Source organism: Phalacrocorax aristotelis, chromosome 3 (genome assembly GCF_949628215.1).
Source record: "Phalacrocorax aristotelis chromosome 3, bGulAri2.1, whole genome shotgun sequence".
In the NCBI taxonomy this organism is placed as follows: domain Eukaryota; kingdom Metazoa; phylum Chordata; class Aves; order Suliformes; family Phalacrocoracidae; genus Phalacrocorax; species Phalacrocorax aristotelis.
Genome location: NC_134278.1, coordinates 101,758,749 through 101,777,085, shown reverse-complemented (window position 1 = coordinate 101,777,085; position 18,337 = coordinate 101,758,749). Strand labels below are relative to the sequence as shown.

The window sequence follows — 18,337 nt, the reverse complement described above, 5'->3', positions numbered from 1 at the left end:
TAAAAGCCTAATTTTCTGTAGTAATGGTAAGCTCCAACAAGTTCTTTGGCATTTTGATCAAAGGTTGTTGCTAATGACAGCAGCACGTGGTACTTTCATTCTAGACTATGTGGGTGTACAAGGAACTTACCCAGCCATGACAGGCAGAGTCACAGGGGGAAGTTGATTCTAACGTGCTGTGTGTTTCTATTCCTTGCCTTGCTGATAAGGCAGTGCTGTGTTGCTGCTAGTCTAATGGCTTCTTTAAATAGAAATTGGTTGGTGTTTTGACTTTCCTTTTATGCTTCCAAAATATACAGGTAAGGTAATTACACACTTGGGCTAAGGCAGGTACCATGCTAATACTAAGTCGCTGCTCATCTTTTCCTTATATAGATCTCTGAAACCCAGAAGTCCTTGGAGAAACTTCAGGAGGCTATCAGAGTGCATTCTGCAGAGCTTTCAGAGGTAAAGCACTATCTACACCCTCTTAACAGTCACAGTTACAGGTTCTTTTAGCAGGATGTAACTGAAAACACTAGCTTGGCAGATTCCAGGTTATTTGCACATATATACCTTTTTTTCTCCATTACCAGGTAACACATAGCTCTTGCTCCATTACAGTTTGACTTAATGTGTTTTTGTTCCTTTTTGTTCCGTACGTAGGTGCAGATAGCCCTTAATGAAGCGAAACTAAGTGAAGAAAAGGTGAAATCCGAGCTTCATCATTTGCAGGAAGAGAATGCTAGGCTGAAAAAGAGCAAGGAGCAAGTAAGTTATCCCCAGACCTGGCAAATGTGTTTCTCTTTTGAGCAAAATATCAGGGTTTTATTCCTAGTTTTCTTGAGTATAACTTCAGCATGTCTCCTTTTTCTTTTTAATATGTTGGAATTCCATATTTCATATTATCAAGACAAAATTTAAACCCCATGTACCTGCTTGCACAGGCTTTTTGTGCAGGTGAGCCACATGCCTTCAGTATGAAGGCTCTGCCAGTCCCAGTGTTCAGTTTTTGTCAGCAACTTCACAGAAAGTCTGTGCTGATGTGGTGGTCACTGCGTGGCCGGGAGATTGCTGCTTGGGGTCACAACTGAAGGAAGTCATGGTAAAGAATTGCCAAAATGCAGTTCTGAAGCTAAGCCAAAAGGGGAGGGCCTTTAGCCCTGAAATGTCATGACAGTTCCATTATAGATAATTGTAAATATCTGACTGTTTTCTTTCTTCATATATGAAGTAGATGGCCTTCTAATGAATGTGTTTTGATTGCCTCTGGACTGCAGTTAGTTCCTGGTATTTTGAAGTGTGTGAGCAGTTTGGTTCTGATGTTGGGATATTAGCTGAGAAAATGTTAAATTCGTAAAATCAACTAATAATCTAAATTGTAGAAAGATTCCCAGCATCATGTTCTGCCAATGGACTAGTGATGAATGTGATAACTGGGAAATTTACCCCTTATCTGTGACCTGTGATGTTCAGTTATCACCAGAGCTGGTAGTAAAATAGACTAATTACATATATCCTGTACTAAAAATAAAGCAAGTAATCATTATGCCTTGGTGCTTCATACAGCTGCTAAAAGAAGCTGAAGGTTGGAGCGAGAGGCATACTGAGCTCAGCGAGCAGATCAAACTGTATCAGAAGTCTCAGAAAGACATTGAAGAAGCACTCGCCTACAAGGAAAATGAAATTGAAGTAGGTTCTTTATAATAAGCTTGCTTTAAACATTACACATCATAAAATACTTCGGAATACTTTACAAAATGCAGAGCAATTCTCCTTCAGTGAAACTTTGATTTCATTACTAGGTTTTAACTAACTGCATTATGCAGCTGAAGCAGCTCGACATGGATTCAGCATCTGAGGCCAAGAAGGATGGTGAAGGGCGTGAATGGAGCACAGGAGATGATCTGGCCAACGGAGAGTTGCCAGGTACAGTAATCACACCTGCTGGCTGATAAGTCCAGTGGCTAAAGCACGTGCGACGGTATGTTCGTGTCATGTCGTATGGGGAACAAGGGGAATCCATTTGGTAGCTGACTGTGGGTTAAGAGGCTGCTAGCTGTAATCTTCAGACAACATCTCTGAACTGAAGGGAGAGACCATTAAAAAGGCCTATAATTGCTTTTAGATTACTGTTTAGGTCTATCAGAAGTGTAATGACACAGTTTTAAATATGGCATATAAAGGTGAGCAATTAAGGATATTCCAAAAGCTGAGAAGCTCAGCTTTGTTGTTATGCTACATTTATTTTTAGTATTAATTTTTAATGAGTATTTTGCTTACTTCCTGTTAGATAACGAATATACATAATCACATCTTTTAGATCTGAAAGACCGAAATAGACATTTTCAAAACTGTTCAGATAGTTTGTCATTCCTGATGTCACATGTTCATTTGCTACATCTCTGGTTTTGAAGTCTTTTTTTAATTTTCCTTTTTTCTAACCATACAGTATGTGTGGGCTGGAAGGTCCCACTCTTTGATTTTCAGGTAGTATGTCCAATAACAGATACTGCAGTCGTATTAATATTAGTGTGGTGGCTAGAAGAAGTGACAAGAAGGAATCTTCTGAATGCCTTTTGGAATAGTTCTGTTGTGCTGATCATAGAATTGCTACTGTGTTTTGTTCCCCACCTCTCCCCTTTCTTTTGAGCCTGTAAAGAGACCTATCCCAGATGAAAATATAGGGAGTGTTATTTCTAACAGCTGTAGAGTCCAGGGAATTGGGGCTAAGAAACAGGGAGAACAAATATGTTTTTCTCTTCTAGATAATGAGAGTGAGAAGATGAAGACTCAGATTAAGCAGATGATGGATGTCTCCAGGGTATGCTGCACAAGATATCTAATAAATGCAGCCACCTTACTGCTATGCCTAAGGTCATAAACTTTCTGCTCCTCTTTTCAGGTAAAAACTATGTTAGCCATAGTTGAAGAAGACAGAAATCATCTCCAATCCAAACTGACTGATGAAGTAACAGCAAGACATGAGCTGGAAGGTAAGCTTAGCAAAAGAAGTGCTTAGGAAGAAATTATGTTTGTGGTTTAACAAGAAACAGGGTTTTTAAGTGGCATAACGGTTCCATTGCAAGTTTCTTCAACTTCCTTCCCTACCTTTGCTTCTCTAACAGAGCAAATAAAAAAATTAGAACATGACTCCTGTTCGCTCCAGTCAGCCAAAGCTCGGCTGGAAAATGAATGCAAAACACTGCAGCAGAAAGTGGAGATTCTTGGTGAACTTTACCAGCAGAAGGAGATGGCACTCCAGAAGTAAGCCTTTCATTACTCTTCCACAACATAGGATATTATATCATATTGTCGTGGTTTAACCCCAGCCAGCAACTAAGTACCACACAGCCACTCATTTCCCCCGGGTGGGATGGGGGAGAGAATCAGAAGAAAAAAGTGAGAGAATTTGTGGGTTGAGGTAAAGGCAGTTTAAAAGGTAAAGCAAAAACCACACAAGCAAAGCATAAGAAGGAATTCATTCACTACTTCCCATGGGCAGGCAGGTGTTCAGCCATCTCCAGGAAAGCAGGGCTCCATCACACATAACCATTACTTGGGAGGACAAAGGCTACTCTGAACATTCCCCCCTTCCTTCATCTTCCCCCAGCTTTATATGCTGACCATGACGTCATATGGTATGGAATATCACTTTGGTCAGTTGGGGTCAGCTGTCCTGGCTGTGTCCCCTCCCAGCTTCTTGTGCACCCCCAGCCTGCTCGCTGGTAGGGTGAGGAGCAGAAAAGGCCTTGACCCTGTGCAAGCACTGCTCAGTAGTACCGAAAACACCCCAATATTACCAACACTGTTTTCAGCACAAATCCAAAATGTAGCCCCATAGAGCTACTCGAAGAAAATGAACGCTACGCCAGCCAAAACCAACACGCATACACACTATCCAAATGCTCTTTGCTCAGTGGGATCAAATAACTTCAAGTTGTATTTGGAATGGGAGGTGACGACTACCATTTCAGTACGGTTGTAGTCCTTCTTCACTTTTTTCACCATTCCAGAGATTGTCACTTTGCATGCACAACATTGCCTTCTACCATTAAAAAAAAAGAAACCAAAAAAACAAACATCACCCCACAACTTCTGGAGAGGGGAAATGGTTGGCTTGCTCTGCAGATTCTGTGGTTGCTATGTCACATTGTCGAGAAACGTCAAGGAGAATATAGTGGCCATTAAGACTTGTTTCAGTTACTGAGATCTTGGTTCAGTGAGTCTCTCTGTATTTTAGCCTTGTGAGCTTTTTGCATTCTCAGAGGGCTAAGGGTTGAGTTTGTGGTGGTGGATGAGATGAATGAATTGCTAGCAGCGAAGAACTAGTTGTGTATCTGTGTTTGTTCCTCATTTATTTATTCATTTATTTACTTACTGAGATGTCTGTAATACCATCTCAATTTTGTTGGGAAAATTTGAGATAGGATTCAGGGACATACATTTTCAGCTAAATTCTTTAGGAAAGCTGAAATTGTGGTGGAGAAGCAATTGAAACTTTTAAGGTTCAAGGGTGTAGGTGGGGGAAGGCATGGGGTTGGAGCAAGCTAAGGAATTGAGGCTGTCTAGCACTGCACCAGTGAAACTGCCTGACCTCAGAACTTTAGGATTCAGGTGTAGTAAACATGTAATGGAGAGGTGAAGGATAGCTCACTTTTTAGGAAGGCTTCCTCTTGACCTCTCTGAAAGCTCCATGTTCCTTCCAAAACTTTTCGGAGGTTACACTGCCTTCTTGATTCGAATTAAAGACTTCCTGCAGTTTTTTTCTGGAAAATTGTTTCCGTATGCAGCCAAGGAAATGGATTATGTTGAACTGGCTGTTAGCAATAGTAAACTTACTACTAGTTTAATGGTTCCAGTTTTGTAGGATAGCTCTTTTAAGTTAGGAACACATTATGGACCTCTTAAATACTTCCAGAAAAATGTCAAAAATTAAAAAAATTAGTGAACCATGAGGTTATAAAAAGACTGTGGAAATGTAGTAAATTGTTATGGAGAATACTTGGGAAAAAGCATTTTTCCATGCGGTTGATGACTGTTGAATGTGGGCCCTAAATTCCCCCTTTTTCACGCCGCAGTCTTTTCTTCATTTCCCTTGGTTAGATGTCAGTTCTGCGTATTTCCTTGTTTGTACCTTTGTAAATCTGGATTAAATTGTAAATCTACAATTTGTAGAACTGGTAAGTAAACTACAGGATCTGAAGAGATTAACTGTCTGTGTGTGTTAGATTCTGACAAATCTTTAGATACTCACAGAACTTCAGTCAACTCTGTGTCCTTAATTTTCAGGTTTTATACACAGAGGTTTTGTCTGTTGCTTTCGAAAGACAGTATTCCTGTCTTTAAAAAAAATAAACATCCTTCTCTCTATATTCCCATGCTACCTTGACTTTGAGTTGTAGTAAATGTAGGATGGTCGAATATATGGTGCTTTTTTTTTTTCCTATGCAGAAAACTGACCCAAGAAGAGTATGAGCGTCAGGAGAAGGAGCAGAAACTGTCTGCTGCAGATGAAAAAGCTGTGCTGGCCGTCGAGGAAGTGAAAGTTTACAAGTAACTACAGTTTCTGAAGACTGTTGTTTTCCTTTATTTCAGCTATTGAAGAAAATTAATTTAAACCTCTCTCCTTCCCCTCCTTTTCCTTTTGTACAGGCAAAGGATCCAAGATATGGAAGAAGAATTGCAAAAAACAGAGAGATCTTACAAAAATCAGGTAAGCTTACTGCTTGCTGGTTCTTGTTTCACCTTTTACTGCATACTAGTAGTTGGACAAAAATAAGCTAAGATGCTGCTTTTTTTTTTTCTCAGATTGCTGCTCATGAGAAAAAGGCTCATGACAATTGGGTAAGAACGTCCTTCCTTTTCTGATGCAAACAGTTGGTATTTGACTTTGGGTTAGCGCAGTTAATGCAGTTGGCAAAATTTTCCCTAATAGCTTATTGCCCGCTCTGCTGAGAGAGCTCTGGCTGAAGAAAAAAGAGAAGCAGCCAACCTGAGACAAAAGTAAGTACAGCACAGACCACTTTTGTTGCTCTTTGAACACACTCCGTGTTGCCTGGGAGAGAAGCTCCAGCAATGCAAGGTGCTCAGTTGGCCTGCTTGCTCAGAATGCGTAGCGCATGCTTGAGTTACTAATTTTAAACTACTAGTAAACTGTTTTGATGGTTAAAATAAGATTTCTTAGTGAAAGCTGTAACATTTTGCAATGCAGTTTGCCTATGATACTCTAACGTTATAACAAATATAACTCACATGTATTATTAGAAATAAAACCTTTCTTTTTAAAAATTAGATTAATAGAAGTAAACCAAAAAATCGTCATGCTTCAAAGACCACTAATTGTAAAGCCAACTCCAGGCAGACCTGATCGCCAAGTCCCACCACGACGAGGTAAATGCTGCTGTTTCTCCCAAAACTTTGGTCTTTGAGTCAGTATATCCTAAAAAAATAAGGCTGTGATAAATTGTAGAAAAGTAAATCAAGTGGGTGTTTTTTCTTCTTTGGCGTAGGGCCCTTAAGCAGAGATGGCTCTTTTGGCCCATCACCTGTGAGTGGAGGAAATCCATCACCCACACAGATGATCGAAGTTCCTGCTCGGCCCCTCTCTGCTCCTCGAAGGGAAGGTTCAAGAGGTGAATTTGGTAAGCAGTGGAGCTTCCCTTCTGTGGTAACTATCTCTTATGCTACAAACCCAAGAACGCCAAGGTCTGTTCTTGGTTCTAGGGGAATAGTGTTGAGTATTGATACCTGCTTTATTAATACACAGATGGATGAGTTTTTCTGTATAGCAATAGCTCAGGCACGTGCTGATTAGGATCTCTGGGATTCTTGTTTCCTTCAGGTGCAGTGGTGGATGGTCCCCCTGCTCCACGAAGGCCACCAGAGTTACCTGGCAGGATGTCTGTTCCTGGTAAGTTATATGTGGCCTGCAACCAACTGCAACTTCATCTGTTACTCTTTCACTTCAGAAATGTAATTTGAAACCCCATGCTCCTTACCCAGCAGCATGGTAAGACATGCATTCATGGCTCTCTTTTCAGATCTCGGGCCTGCTGTAGCATCCCTGATCAGCAGTGGGCCGAGAACCTCCTCCCCTTCCACAGCAACAGACGGAGTGGTAAGCTGAAAAAACCCCAACCTTCAGGATGCGTTTCTAATAGAGGATTCACTGTACTTCCTGCTGCTTCTTTAACTGTACCGTGTTCTGTCTTGTCTATGTCCTGTCACTATCCTTATTTGCTGTCCAAAAAAAAAAAAAGCAACCCTCTCCCCAAGAGTCTGAAGTCCCCTGTGTAACTACTGATTCACCTTCATCTATTGAACCAGCCAGAGTGAGTATTGAGGCTGACTATGGTGTTACTCTGCTTTGAAGGAGAGGAATAACAGGCTTGGTGTTCTGAACTGCTGAATAATGAAATGCTCTGCAAAACTAACCAAGGGCTTATACCTCTGTCTCAGAAGGTTTCTCTAATGATGAACAGATACTGTCTTTTTTACGGACTTGAGGAAATGAGATCTTTCTTGTTAAGGACTGCAGGCAAACACTTTGGAGTGACCACATAATCCCAAGAAGCTGATTTACCTGTGGCATTTAAGCACAATTCCATGTGTAATTCAAGGTGCCAGGTCCTTTCCCAAAGGAGTGTCCACTGAGAACACTTCAAAAGGGATTGAACTTTTCATTAGTAAAGCTTCAGCTAAAGAAAACCTGTCATCTCGGAAGGTACACTAAGCGTTCACTCCTAGGTAGTGCAAGCAGTGTTCTGGGTGAAGGGACAGTGACGGCGCAGTAACTCACTCTTTTCTACTTGGTTAATGTGGTTTGGGGTGTTGGTTTTTTAACCTAGTTCTTCCCCCCCCCCCCCCCCCACCTCTTGGCCTTTGGGCGAGTGGTTGTGGTGTTCAGCAGTGTCAATACTTCTCTGATGTGGTGAACAGCACACTGAAGTATAACCTAATCTTGCACAGGCTAATGCTAATCCCAAAGGCCCACCTTCTTTCCCTGGGACACCTATCATGACCTCCCCAGTGATGGGACCTCCGCCGCCTGTTCGCTATGGACCACCGCCAGTTCCTCTCCGTGGGCACTTTGGGCCTCGACCTCTCCCTGTGCCCCTAGGTACAGTTGCGTTGCCGTGCACTGAAACTTAACTATTCCTATGCTGCTTCTCATAAGCCTGCTACAGAGCTGAGATCTGCCACCCATTAGCACACAGCTCCCCTGTGCTGCAGGGGGTCTGGCTGTCAAGTTCAGTAAGCTCAGAGCCTCCTTAATACCAAGGTGCTCTTCCTTGTTTAGTCTAACATGGAAACCAGCAGCCAAAGGTCACAGCCAAAGGTCACAGGCCACCAATTATATTCTAGTGAAGTTTGCATGTGACAGTGACCCACACCAGAGCTGCTCCAAAAAGTGAAGAAATGAGGAGCAAGTCAGGAGCTTCACCGTTCAGGTTATAGCAAGATATCGTTTAACTTGGTGTTCCTTGCCTTCTAGTTCGTGGTGCTCCCTTGCCACCTCCAGCTGCAAGAGATTTCTTACCTGGCCCACCCTTAGGAATGAGAGATCTGCCTCCTGGCCCACTACCGCCACCTCCAGATCCACGAGGCTATGGACGTGGGCACCCTCCTTTTCGACCCGTGGGTCCTCCTGGCCCAAGAGATTATCCTCCAGGCCCACGGCTACCCCCACCTGGCTCAAGAGACTATACTCCTCCTCCTAACAGAGACTTGCCTCCATCAGGACCCAGAGACTACCCCGCAGGCCCCCCGCCACCACCGGCAGGCTCAAAGGACTACACACAGCCTCCAGCGCAGAAGCCCTAACTGCAGCGTTGGGTCGCCAGCTCAATGGAATGGACTCTAGTGTACTTCCTGCAGTCAGGATTTTAGGAAATGGTTCTCTATTTGAAGCCATTTGTCTCATTTCAGTATATTGCAGCTTTTGCAGGATTAATTTTTATCCAATTGCTACAGACATCTTATGTGCATTTATGATCACCTTAAACTCATCCATCCTCCTGGGCTGCAAGAACCTTTTTGTGATGGACTTGAACCTACTCTAAATGTGCAATAGAAAGGAAGTACCTGTGTGGCTAGTTTTAATTAAATGTAGCCTCTGTAACCAGTTGGTGAATGAACTAATTTAGTGAAAAATGTAAATCAAATCATTTCCTGTGGAAATAATTTTTAAGTAAAATGCTATCCTACCTGCCTTCTCCATCACGTCATTGAGCTGCAGTTAGTGTAGGCCAGGGGTTTACATGAGGACAGTAAGGTGGTTTGTGTGTTTTGGGTTTTTTTTAATTTTTAAAAGAGGCCTTGTCAGAGATCAGAAGCACAAATGACACTGTATTCAAAGGGAAGTTATAATAAAAAGCAAAATTCCTTTTGCTAAATCCTGAAGGCTTTGTTTCAGTGCCATTTTTTGTTCAGGAAGGACACTGGTTCAGTAATTTAACCAGAGAATGCTACAGCTGTGACCAAGTTCAATGACTGAATCAAAGCTGAATAACTGCTGCTGCTGCAAGATTAACTGTATTACCCTTGTGCTGAACTTGTCTGGCACGTTATAGACTTGCTTCGCATACTGAGGACAGCGGGGGATGCAGCCCCCCTCAGCTAAAGGGCAGCATAGAGCTGGAAACCTTTAGAGTTGTGCAGTTGGTCTGGAAATACAGGTTTCAAGACCAACTTGCACCGTTAAGCAAGGTTTGAGAGCTGAGTTTTCATCTTACTCAGCATTTAAGACTGCCAAGGAAACTGAATCAGAGTGGGACTGTATTTTTGTAGCCTTTTTCACTTATATTAAAAAGCTTTCCATAAAGCAGAGGGGGTTCATGTGACCCCTATTAATGAGTATGGCTTTAGCTCAGTTTGCATTCACAGGACACAGGATAACTTTAAAAACACACCCTACGCTTGTAGGTGGCTAAAGAAGTCCCCGTATGTAAGTAAGTGTGAATGCAAGGGTGAGTAGGTAGTCGTTGGCATTAGCTTACTTCTCAGAGGGTAAGGTTTTTCAAAAGTGCTCTGTTAAAAAAGTAAGCCTTAGGAAGAAAAAAAAAGGAAGATAAAACAACTAGGAATAATTAAAAAACCCTACTGAAAGGCTGTTACAGCTTTACTGCCAGAGTACAAGCAGCCATTAAACTTGCCGTCTAGGTGTTACATCCTTACAATCCAAGAATTAAGCTTCAGATTTAAGATGAAAGACAAGATGGAACATGTCTAAAGCATAAAATGATACGAGAGCTTGTGCTGTGGGGAGTAGTAGTCCTTTCAGTGACTGTTCACAGAAAAAAGGCAAAGGATAAAAACAGCTTTAAAAATGGTATGTCACGCTCTACAAACATAAATTCACAGTTAAATACAAAGCTCTAACTTATGTATTTCAACAAAAATACTTCAGAGTTGACATTTTGTATAACTGGAGTCAATACAGACAGCTGCAAGCTGGAGGCAGTGTGGAGTCAAGGTAAGCAGCTGGGTTTGTAAATCAAGGGGAAGCATTGAGCTTGCGTAGCAGCTGCTAGTGCCTGACACCTTGCTGAACATTTCACAGTTAAAAGTCAGGTTCTCCAGGCTGGGGGTCCTTCCTTCCCCCGCCCCAAGCTTTGTGATGCTTCGTGTCTCCTCTCCTGCCCCACCCAGCCAGCTGAACAACATAAAGCTGGGTGGAATCATCCTCTGGGAGCAAGGGGAGGAGGGCGAGGGTGCTCCCGTCACAGGGGAGCACACAAGGACTGACCACAGTGCTTCCACCAGGCCCTGAGCAACACCAGCAGACGCAGGAGGATGGCAGAGCCAGGACAGCCGCAGGACCATCCCCTGCTGAGCGAGAGGCTGGACACGGTGCAGGGACGCTGGGTGCAGTGCTGCAGACCCTCACACACTCAGAAAGAGACCTGAGCCAGCTAGGGACCGCTGCCAGGTAACACGGCTATTGCCCAAGCTCACAGTTATGGGCAGCCATAGACTAACGCTTTGCTCCGTCCTTTTGCAGGGTCATCACCAAAGGATTATTTTTATTTGTTTTTTAAGAACAAATGTAGCTTCCTTTTGTCTGGTATCCAGAGTGCTGCATGCCGAGGTACTTCTGTAACACGTAGGGATATCATTTCAGGGCTTGATATTCGCTGTATCAGATGTAATGCCAGCAGCATATTGTAAAGACCCGTAAACAGGAAAATTCAATTGCACTTCCCCCTGATAGTGGAAGGTGAGAAAATGTTGCTGACTTTTGTCGTAACACCTAAATAATTTCATCCCTAGTTATGCCAGAACAGAGGGAAGGCAAGAAGATCAGGACATTCAAAAATAGCTTATCCTAATCACTGTGGTAAAGCCAAAAAACACTTAACCCCTGGCTGTAGGCAAATATCATGAGGAAAAGTAACACCATTCCCATTAAAGCATAGTGTAACAGCTTGGGGGTACGGGACATAAAAGAGGAATTGATGATACATCTGCACCCCGACTGTTTAAGATAAACATAAAACTGGTAATATTTTGGGAGCTGGGTCTTTTTGTTAGCAAAGCAGAGTATTTAGGCACTAGTTAGATATTCAAGAAGTCTATCAAACCTTAAAGTATTGTATTAAATATCCCCGCAAATATATGAAAGATTTGACTGGGTTCTACTTCTGTCCCTTTATTAGGTCAAAAGGTAAATGCAAGTGTGTCATAAAATAAGCCAATGTCCTGCAGCTTATTACACACCAAATCAAAAATATAGAAAATAAATGATAATCCTATCTACTTACATAAAAAGGTAATTTTCAGAGTAAGTTTCCAGACTTGCACAAAATACGCAGAAAACTGCATACAATCAGTTTCCATAAGAACAGCAGTTTCATGTAAAAGGTGGGTCAACCTGCTAGCCAGATCTACCTTACCAAAAACTCTGGAAAATTGACACTTGAACACGGAGGGGCCTGGCCTGCTGTCACTGAAGTGGCGAAACACCCGCCACCACGAGGCTGAAGCCGTGGAAGAAGCCTCTCTCCGGCCCCCACCCTCCTTTGCAAATCACTCTGTGGCAAGATACAGAAAAATTAGCTCTGTTAGGGAGTAACTGTGACTCAAGGGACTGTAACACGTATTGTATCCAAAACTCAGTACAAGTGGATCAGGCAAGGCTGTTAAAATCATAGTTCAGCATTCTCATCTGCAGTTGTCCTCCTCTTGGCCCAACCAAAGCAGAACAGCTAACCGAGGAGCTCTTCCTGTGGCCACCCCACCTGACCCAGCATCCTCCTCTCTCTCACTTTAAATCACTTGCAGCACCTCAAGCTCCTTCCCACCCCACCTCATCTTTCTCCTGGTCTTCTGCCACCCAGCCCGCTACAGAGGACTCCAAAATGCAGATGAGAGGAACTACAACAGCACAGCAAGTGTAAACAGGTTAGTAGGCCTGCCACATCTTTATTGCTACAGGTTTGGCAAAGGGGCAGTCTCCATCCTCAGGTGGAGTTTGAGGCAAAAGGATAATAACGGTTAAGATAAAAAGTGATGAACAGCAAAATTAGGAAAAGCAGTCAACGTATTTCAGGGCTCTCAGAAAAACCTGTATCTGGAAAGTACTAAAAAAGACTTGCAGTTGAATGGTAGGCTTGCCTCTGACCCTGAAGTAGTGCTGTGCAGTGTGTGATGGTCCCGTCTGACCTACTGGCATGAATACAGTCTTTTTCCTGCCCCTTGAAGGCTAAGGCTACTACACACAGCTACCGTGACTGGTGGTTCAGTTCACAGAAGTCTTGCAGATAGGGTCATTCCTTGTGCAATGTCTGATGGAGGTGAAGGTAAAGTGGTTTCTTGGTCAACAGTTGCAATTTCTTCCTTTTAAAGTCAGTGGGTTTTTTGTACCTGTAACCACAAGAAAGTAAGTTAATCCAAGTGCTAATGGCTGTGTAGGAAGAGGAAAGCATACTAGTAAGCTTGTCCTGTACAGATCTTATTACCGTGATCTTTTAAATACATCTGACAAAACTTACTGGAAGCAACAATAACGAATAGATTTACAGGCAGAAACTCAAACCACTGTTTTCCTCTGGATTATCATTTTAACAAAACAAAGATGTCAATTTTTAAATGAACGTGAGCTTTTTGTAAGGACAGTTCATGATGTAATACCCTGTACTGTAGGAAATACAGTATCTCAGTACTTCAGAAGTACTCCAGCTAGCACAGACTGAGCACTCTTCTTAGAGATGGCCAGAATTGCAAGGTTCACCCTCTCCCTGAAAAAAAAACACTCAAACCTTCAGCCACCCAATAAGGGTAGGACACATATCCTAACCACTGCAGCATAACTGGCTCATCTATTACTTTGTCTGTTTAGAGTGGCAGGGTGGGGTGGGGTGTGACAGGACAGGACAGGACCAAACCAACCACCCAACAATGCTTTGAAATGTTCATAAAATTCAACTGCTGATCAGTATCCCAGGTCTCAAATCAGTTTTCCTTTACAGAAGTTCTGAACCAGAAGATTGTGGGAGTTGAAATTTTTTTTTTTAAATATAGCTAATCAGACACTCAAGCTAAGATCAAATTAAAATCTCCCAATCTGTTAACTTCATACAAAATTTAGTTACAGACACAAGCATTTTATTTGGTAATAGTCTAGTTTGAGAAGAGTCTCTAGCCATTTTATTTGCCTAAAAGCATTTTATCTTCCCTTCTTTATTAAAAATGGAATTGACTTCTATAAAGAATATCTAAAAAGCCCAAGAAACCTTCCTTAATGCAACAAGCCACACATTGTAACTGAAGTCTAGTTCATTGCCCCTGCCATTGGCATCTATAATTACAAGTCACTTACAGTTCTATAACAATTGCCCCAGGTTTAATTTCATCCATCTCCATGAAAGCAAAGCACTTGGTGCTAGTAAACCTTTTCTTAGGCTTGTAGTGTTTGAATTCAAAGAAAATAGCTGCACCTAGAGTAGAAAATGGTTTAATAGAAAAGTTAGCAATTATGGCCAACAGTTACCTGAAAACTTATCTGCCATTAAGATGCTCTACATACGTTGGATGGAATTCTCTCCAATGCTTCTGTTATTTACTGAAAAGCTACACCGTGTTCTCGCAATGCTCGTCACACCCACAACAGCTCGTACTCTTCACTCAATTATTCATATCCAAGTAACAGTTTGTCCAATGACTAAGAAGGTCATAAAGCAGCTCAATACCTGCATAGCAGAGCAGACTGCTGCATTTTCATTTATTTTCATTCCTCCCTTGTCTGCAAGTCATCACAAGGACCGATTTGAAAAAGACAGGATGCAAAGGTCTATTTTTAATCCTTGTCTGGATCTTGAGTGCTGCAGCAGCAGCTCAGGCACAGCCTGTTACTAGATCAGGAGCAGCCTAGTGTCTGCACTTCCAAAGCTCCTGGGGCCTGTTTCAGGTCTCTGATGCTACGTACCTTTTGTTAGTTTTTCAACATGTTTCTGAATCTCTATGTCCACATTAAAATGGACGTACGTGTCCTCCTTCCTCAAAGCCACAGGAGTGTCTTGCACAGGAGTCAGATCTATCCCATTCAAATCTGCGGGAAAGAAACAGCCTGAGAATGGCAGAAGCTTCTCAGTCTCTAAGGTCTTGCTTTGAGAGATTTATTAATCACTCCTAATACTTCCACAAAAAGTTAGTGCACACCTGGGTCTTTCCCCTAAACTTAAAAAAGGGGCAATTGTGCCCCTTCACAGTCAGTGAATTTTCTTTTTGATTGCAACATGAAAGTAGGTAAAGTTCTGACAATACTCAAGATGAAAATTTGGAATTACCTCTCTTCTTATTTTTAAGAGCACATTTCTTTCTGCTGCCAAAGGATTCCATTTCTCTTGCAAGCAGGGCTTCAGTATTGCCAGCTGAGCCAGCAGAAAAGGATACTCACCAAAGAGTCTCCTCTGCACAGGGCCTGCAGGGCACAGCCAGCACAGCTGTACAAGCTGTATATGCCCTGCTTTGCTGCCTAGACCCAACATGGATTATTCCTTTTTTCTTCCCCAGGCAGAGGCACAGAGGGGCCACGGGTTGGACTGCCAAGCACCAGCCACTGGTTGTGCTGCTAAGGCACAAGCCACCACAGCCAACATGGTTTCTTGCTAAGCCTCTGCTGTTTACACAGGTACATTTGTCCTCTTACTCTTTCTCCTCCCATTAGTGATCCCTTTCCCTCAGGTGGAACAAAGTTGCTGACAGCATGGCCAAGACTACAAGTACACAGCACAGGCATTGCACCTGGGGTACCGGGTGAGGCTGGGGCACCACTGATGCATAAGGGAGCAGGCTCGGTCCACCAGGGTTGCATCAGGAACAACCTCTCTGCAAACTTGCAGCAGAGCAGCCTGTACATAGAACCAAGGAAAACAACCACCAAGTGTCCTAAGACTCCTAACAGGGACAGAATGACTTTTCAAAGTTACTTTTTCTCAGCAAAATTCCTGAGAAATAAAGTATAAAAAGTCACCATTAGCAGACCAGACAATAGCCTGCCTACACACACAAACACTTCCTGATCCTATTTTCGACACCATTCCTTGGCAGCCACCATTTATAGGAGCTTGCAAATAGAGCACCGCATATTAACAGAAACACTTGTTGGGAAAGCAAGCCTAGCACTATGCAGTCTCCCTTAGCTCCAGAAAGCAAATGAGAGCTAGGTGTGAAGGTGAGCAACAATTTTAACAATATGTAAAAAGACAGACAGACACTTCAGTGGCAAGGAACAACAAATGTTTGCTTTACAAATTCTGCTAAGCTCTCGAATGCAATATTAGAAGCCCATTAGGGCTGGTATTCTCCTGTTGGCCAAGAGGAACTCAGCATGAATTAAATTTGGTTGAACCCACATCCATCCAGCTAGCCCCACCACTGAAGTCACCTGTTCCTCAGCTTTTTGGCATACCAGAGAGAAAGGAAGATCCACAAGTGACTAGAGAAATGAAGCCCGAAGAATAGTTACACAATCTAAAAGTAATGCTGCAAACCTAAGACAACACCATAAACAAAGAAATACTGCACGTTTCCAAAATTGAAAACACAAAAAGGCAGTTGTATCAGCCAGGGAGGGCAAGAGTCGTGCTCCAGCTTCCACCCCAACCAGGTGAATTCCTCAAAGGTCTAGACAGAAGTCGAAGGTTTCCCTGTAGAAAAATCATCCCAGGAAGCGGGATTAGATACACCCTTCTATCTGTCTGTTTTGGCAGGTACCATTTGAGAACATCATTGGGATTCAAGTGACATTCAATACTGTGACCCTTACTTCTGCCAAAGAACTCATCTAGTGGAGGAAGCACTGATCACACATCTAACAAGTGTTTTATCTCTACATTTGGTATCCAAGAAGACACATACAAGGTCACTTTCACAACAGAAGGCTGTTGTCTCAGCTACGCATTTGTATATTATAAACAAAAAAATACCATACACCTCAAAAGATTGCAAAGATAAGCAGAAGTCAAGCAGGGCAGGTTAAGGGTAAGCAATACTGACTACAGGGGCTTCCTGCTAAGAAATGCAAAATGAGGAAGAGGCAGATGCTCCCACTAGGAGGAGTCTGAATACCAAAAATCTCAGTCTCAAGCAAAAGCCATCAGCCATGTTGTCATCTGGAACAGTGAGGAATCCTAATGTTGCCTGTCCTGGACTGAAGGATTATTCAGATTCACGGAGCCTCTCATTGCAGCAGGGGCTGTTAGCCCACAGGCTTTGGCTAGAAAATTTCACCGCCAAGGCTAAAACATAATTTATATCTTATTTCACTTGCAAGCTTTGCTTCCCAGCTTCACACCCATTCCTCTAAGCTTCAGTAAGATGATCTTTGTTTTACTAAAAAATTAGTTTAATGACAGGGAAAGAATGGAGCCAGCGGGCTGTGGTTCACCATTGCCAGAAAGCCCAGAGACCACTATGTGTTGGGAAATACAAGCAGTCCAGACAGATCTGTACTTAAGAGGCAACTGAAGAAGCTGCAATAGAGGAGTCTGGTCTGCCAAGTCACCAACACTCAGGTCCCAGCATGGAGAAGGCACCCCAGAGCACACAAATAAGCATGTGTCCTGCAGCAACTCACCTCCCAGTATCTCTCAAATACAGAATTTTTCTACCCTTGATTAAAGCAGAAGCCTTAAGTCCACAATAGAAAATGCAAGTACCAACACACATTTTTCCCAGCATGTTGAAAAAAAAAAAAAACACCAATACAGCTTTCAGAAAACACACTGTCTCCAGACTAGAAAATGAGAGGCCAGGAACAGAAATCATTACCCTTTACACTGACTGTGATGTAAGGATCAATGCACTGCCCAGCATCTTTCAGACCAATTTTCTCTATGTTGATGGTGAGTAATGTCATCCCGGGTTCAGATGGCAACCTGGGTAATAAAGTACCTGGAAAGAGTAAAGCATATTATTAACCCTTTGTGTCATCTTACAGCAGAGGCCTTGCTTATCCTATCATCTCTCATGGAAGATGCTGTTCTCTGTGGGGGTTTCAAAGCCCAGGGATGCATATCCCAGTAGTACACAGCACTGTGGGAAAGTCTGTGTGCACAGACACACAACATCATTTGACAGATTTCAAAGCCCACACCAAAAAACCCTAAAACTGCCTCAAGTCAAATGAATTCATAAAAAAACCTGATGTCATAAGAACAGAGAGGAGCCTGTTTAACGTGTTCTTTCCTGCTCTCATGCATGGAACTGAATTGATATCATTTTTAAGGATTAAATTTGGGAGGCTGGATTCAATCGGCAGTTGCAGGAAGTTCAGACAGTTAATCAGGAGTCCCACCCCACTGAGCATGACTTGGCTTCACGTTGAACATTTAGATGGGGAAAATAAGGAGGAAAATGGCATGTTGCAAATCCCACTCGATATAAGGGAACCAGAAGAGAGATTCTTAATTATCTAAGTTCTACTGGCCTCTACTTAAAGGAAGGAGATTAAAAAACACAAAATTAAAGTGCTTGCATCCCCCAAGTTCCCTTCTGCCTTAAGGAAGGAGTTCCCAGCTCTGCATCAAGAGAATTCCCAGTTCTCATCAGGAACATTTAGCATCAAAACTTTGTGTTCAATGACAGTGAATCCTCACAGTGCTGAGGAAGACAGTGCAGCGGGCAAGAAATCCAACTGTTCAAACTCACTGAAAGCCATGTGATTCTGTCATCAGCAATGGTGTAGGTTTCTTCATGCTGATTTTTGTAAAAACTGGCAGGCTTCAAGCCTCTCTCCAGTATTAGATGAATAAGCACCAAGGCTTAGACTCATGCGCAAGTTTGATTTAAAGTTTGGTTTTCTAATTAAAAAAAAAAATTCTCCCAAGGCTTGAGATCTAAACAGAGTAACAGT

At 42.6% G+C, this 18,337-nt stretch overlaps 2 protein-coding genes across 5 annotated transcripts in view; one reads left to right on the top strand and one right to left on the bottom strand.

The window, feature by feature from the left end:
- MIA3 (MIA SH3 domain ER export factor 3) overlaps positions 1 to 9,384 on the top strand; it is a 29,043-nt gene extending 19,659 nt beyond the window's left edge. Inside the window, exons 12-29 of one of the 2 annotated variants that reach the window (XM_075088800.1) lie at positions 376 to 447; positions 646 to 750; positions 1,549 to 1,671; positions 1,785 to 1,908; positions 2,748 to 2,803; positions 2,885 to 2,975; positions 3,108 to 3,246; positions 5,434 to 5,535; positions 5,635 to 5,695; positions 5,791 to 5,826; positions 5,918 to 5,985; positions 6,275 to 6,372; positions 6,492 to 6,623; positions 6,824 to 6,892; positions 7,023 to 7,099; positions 7,242 to 7,313; positions 7,951 to 8,101; positions 8,477 to 9,384. In XM_075088800.1, coding sequence (XP_074944901.1) covers positions 376 to 447; positions 646 to 750; positions 1,549 to 1,671; positions 1,785 to 1,908; positions 2,748 to 2,803; positions 2,885 to 2,975; positions 3,108 to 3,246; positions 5,434 to 5,535; positions 5,635 to 5,695; positions 5,791 to 5,826; positions 5,918 to 5,985; positions 6,275 to 6,372; positions 6,492 to 6,623; positions 6,824 to 6,892; positions 7,023 to 7,099; positions 7,242 to 7,313; positions 7,951 to 8,101; positions 8,477 to 8,805 — 1,905 coding nt within the window. In that variant the 3' untranslated portion in view covers positions 8,806 to 9,384. The remainder of the gene's footprint in view (positions 1 to 375; positions 448 to 645; positions 751 to 1,548; positions 1,672 to 1,784; positions 1,909 to 2,747; positions 2,804 to 2,884; positions 2,976 to 3,107; positions 3,247 to 5,433; positions 5,536 to 5,634; positions 5,696 to 5,790; positions 5,827 to 5,917; positions 5,986 to 6,274; positions 6,373 to 6,491; positions 6,624 to 6,823; positions 6,893 to 7,022; positions 7,100 to 7,241; positions 7,314 to 7,950; positions 8,102 to 8,476) is intronic. The other variant, XM_075088799.1, reaches the window with a different exon arrangement.
- A 2,228-nt stretch (positions 9,385 to 11,612) lies between these two features.
- Positions 11,613 to 18,337, bottom strand: part of AIDA (axin interactor, dorsalization associated) — a 29,805-nt gene continuing 23,080 nt past the window's right edge. For 2 of the 3 annotated variants that reach the window (XM_075088809.1, XM_075088810.1), the window contains 4 exons: positions 17,254 to 17,376; positions 14,408 to 14,530; positions 13,802 to 13,919; positions 11,613 to 12,846 (listed from right to left, as the gene is read on the bottom strand). In XM_075088809.1, the coding sequence (XP_074944910.1) occupies positions 12,750 to 12,846; positions 13,802 to 13,919; positions 14,408 to 14,530; positions 17,254 to 17,376 (461 nt within the window). In that variant the 3' untranslated portion in view covers positions 11,613 to 12,749. The remainder of the gene's footprint in view (positions 12,847 to 13,801; positions 13,920 to 14,407; positions 14,531 to 17,253; positions 17,377 to 18,337) is intronic. The other variant, XM_075088812.1, reaches the window with a different exon arrangement.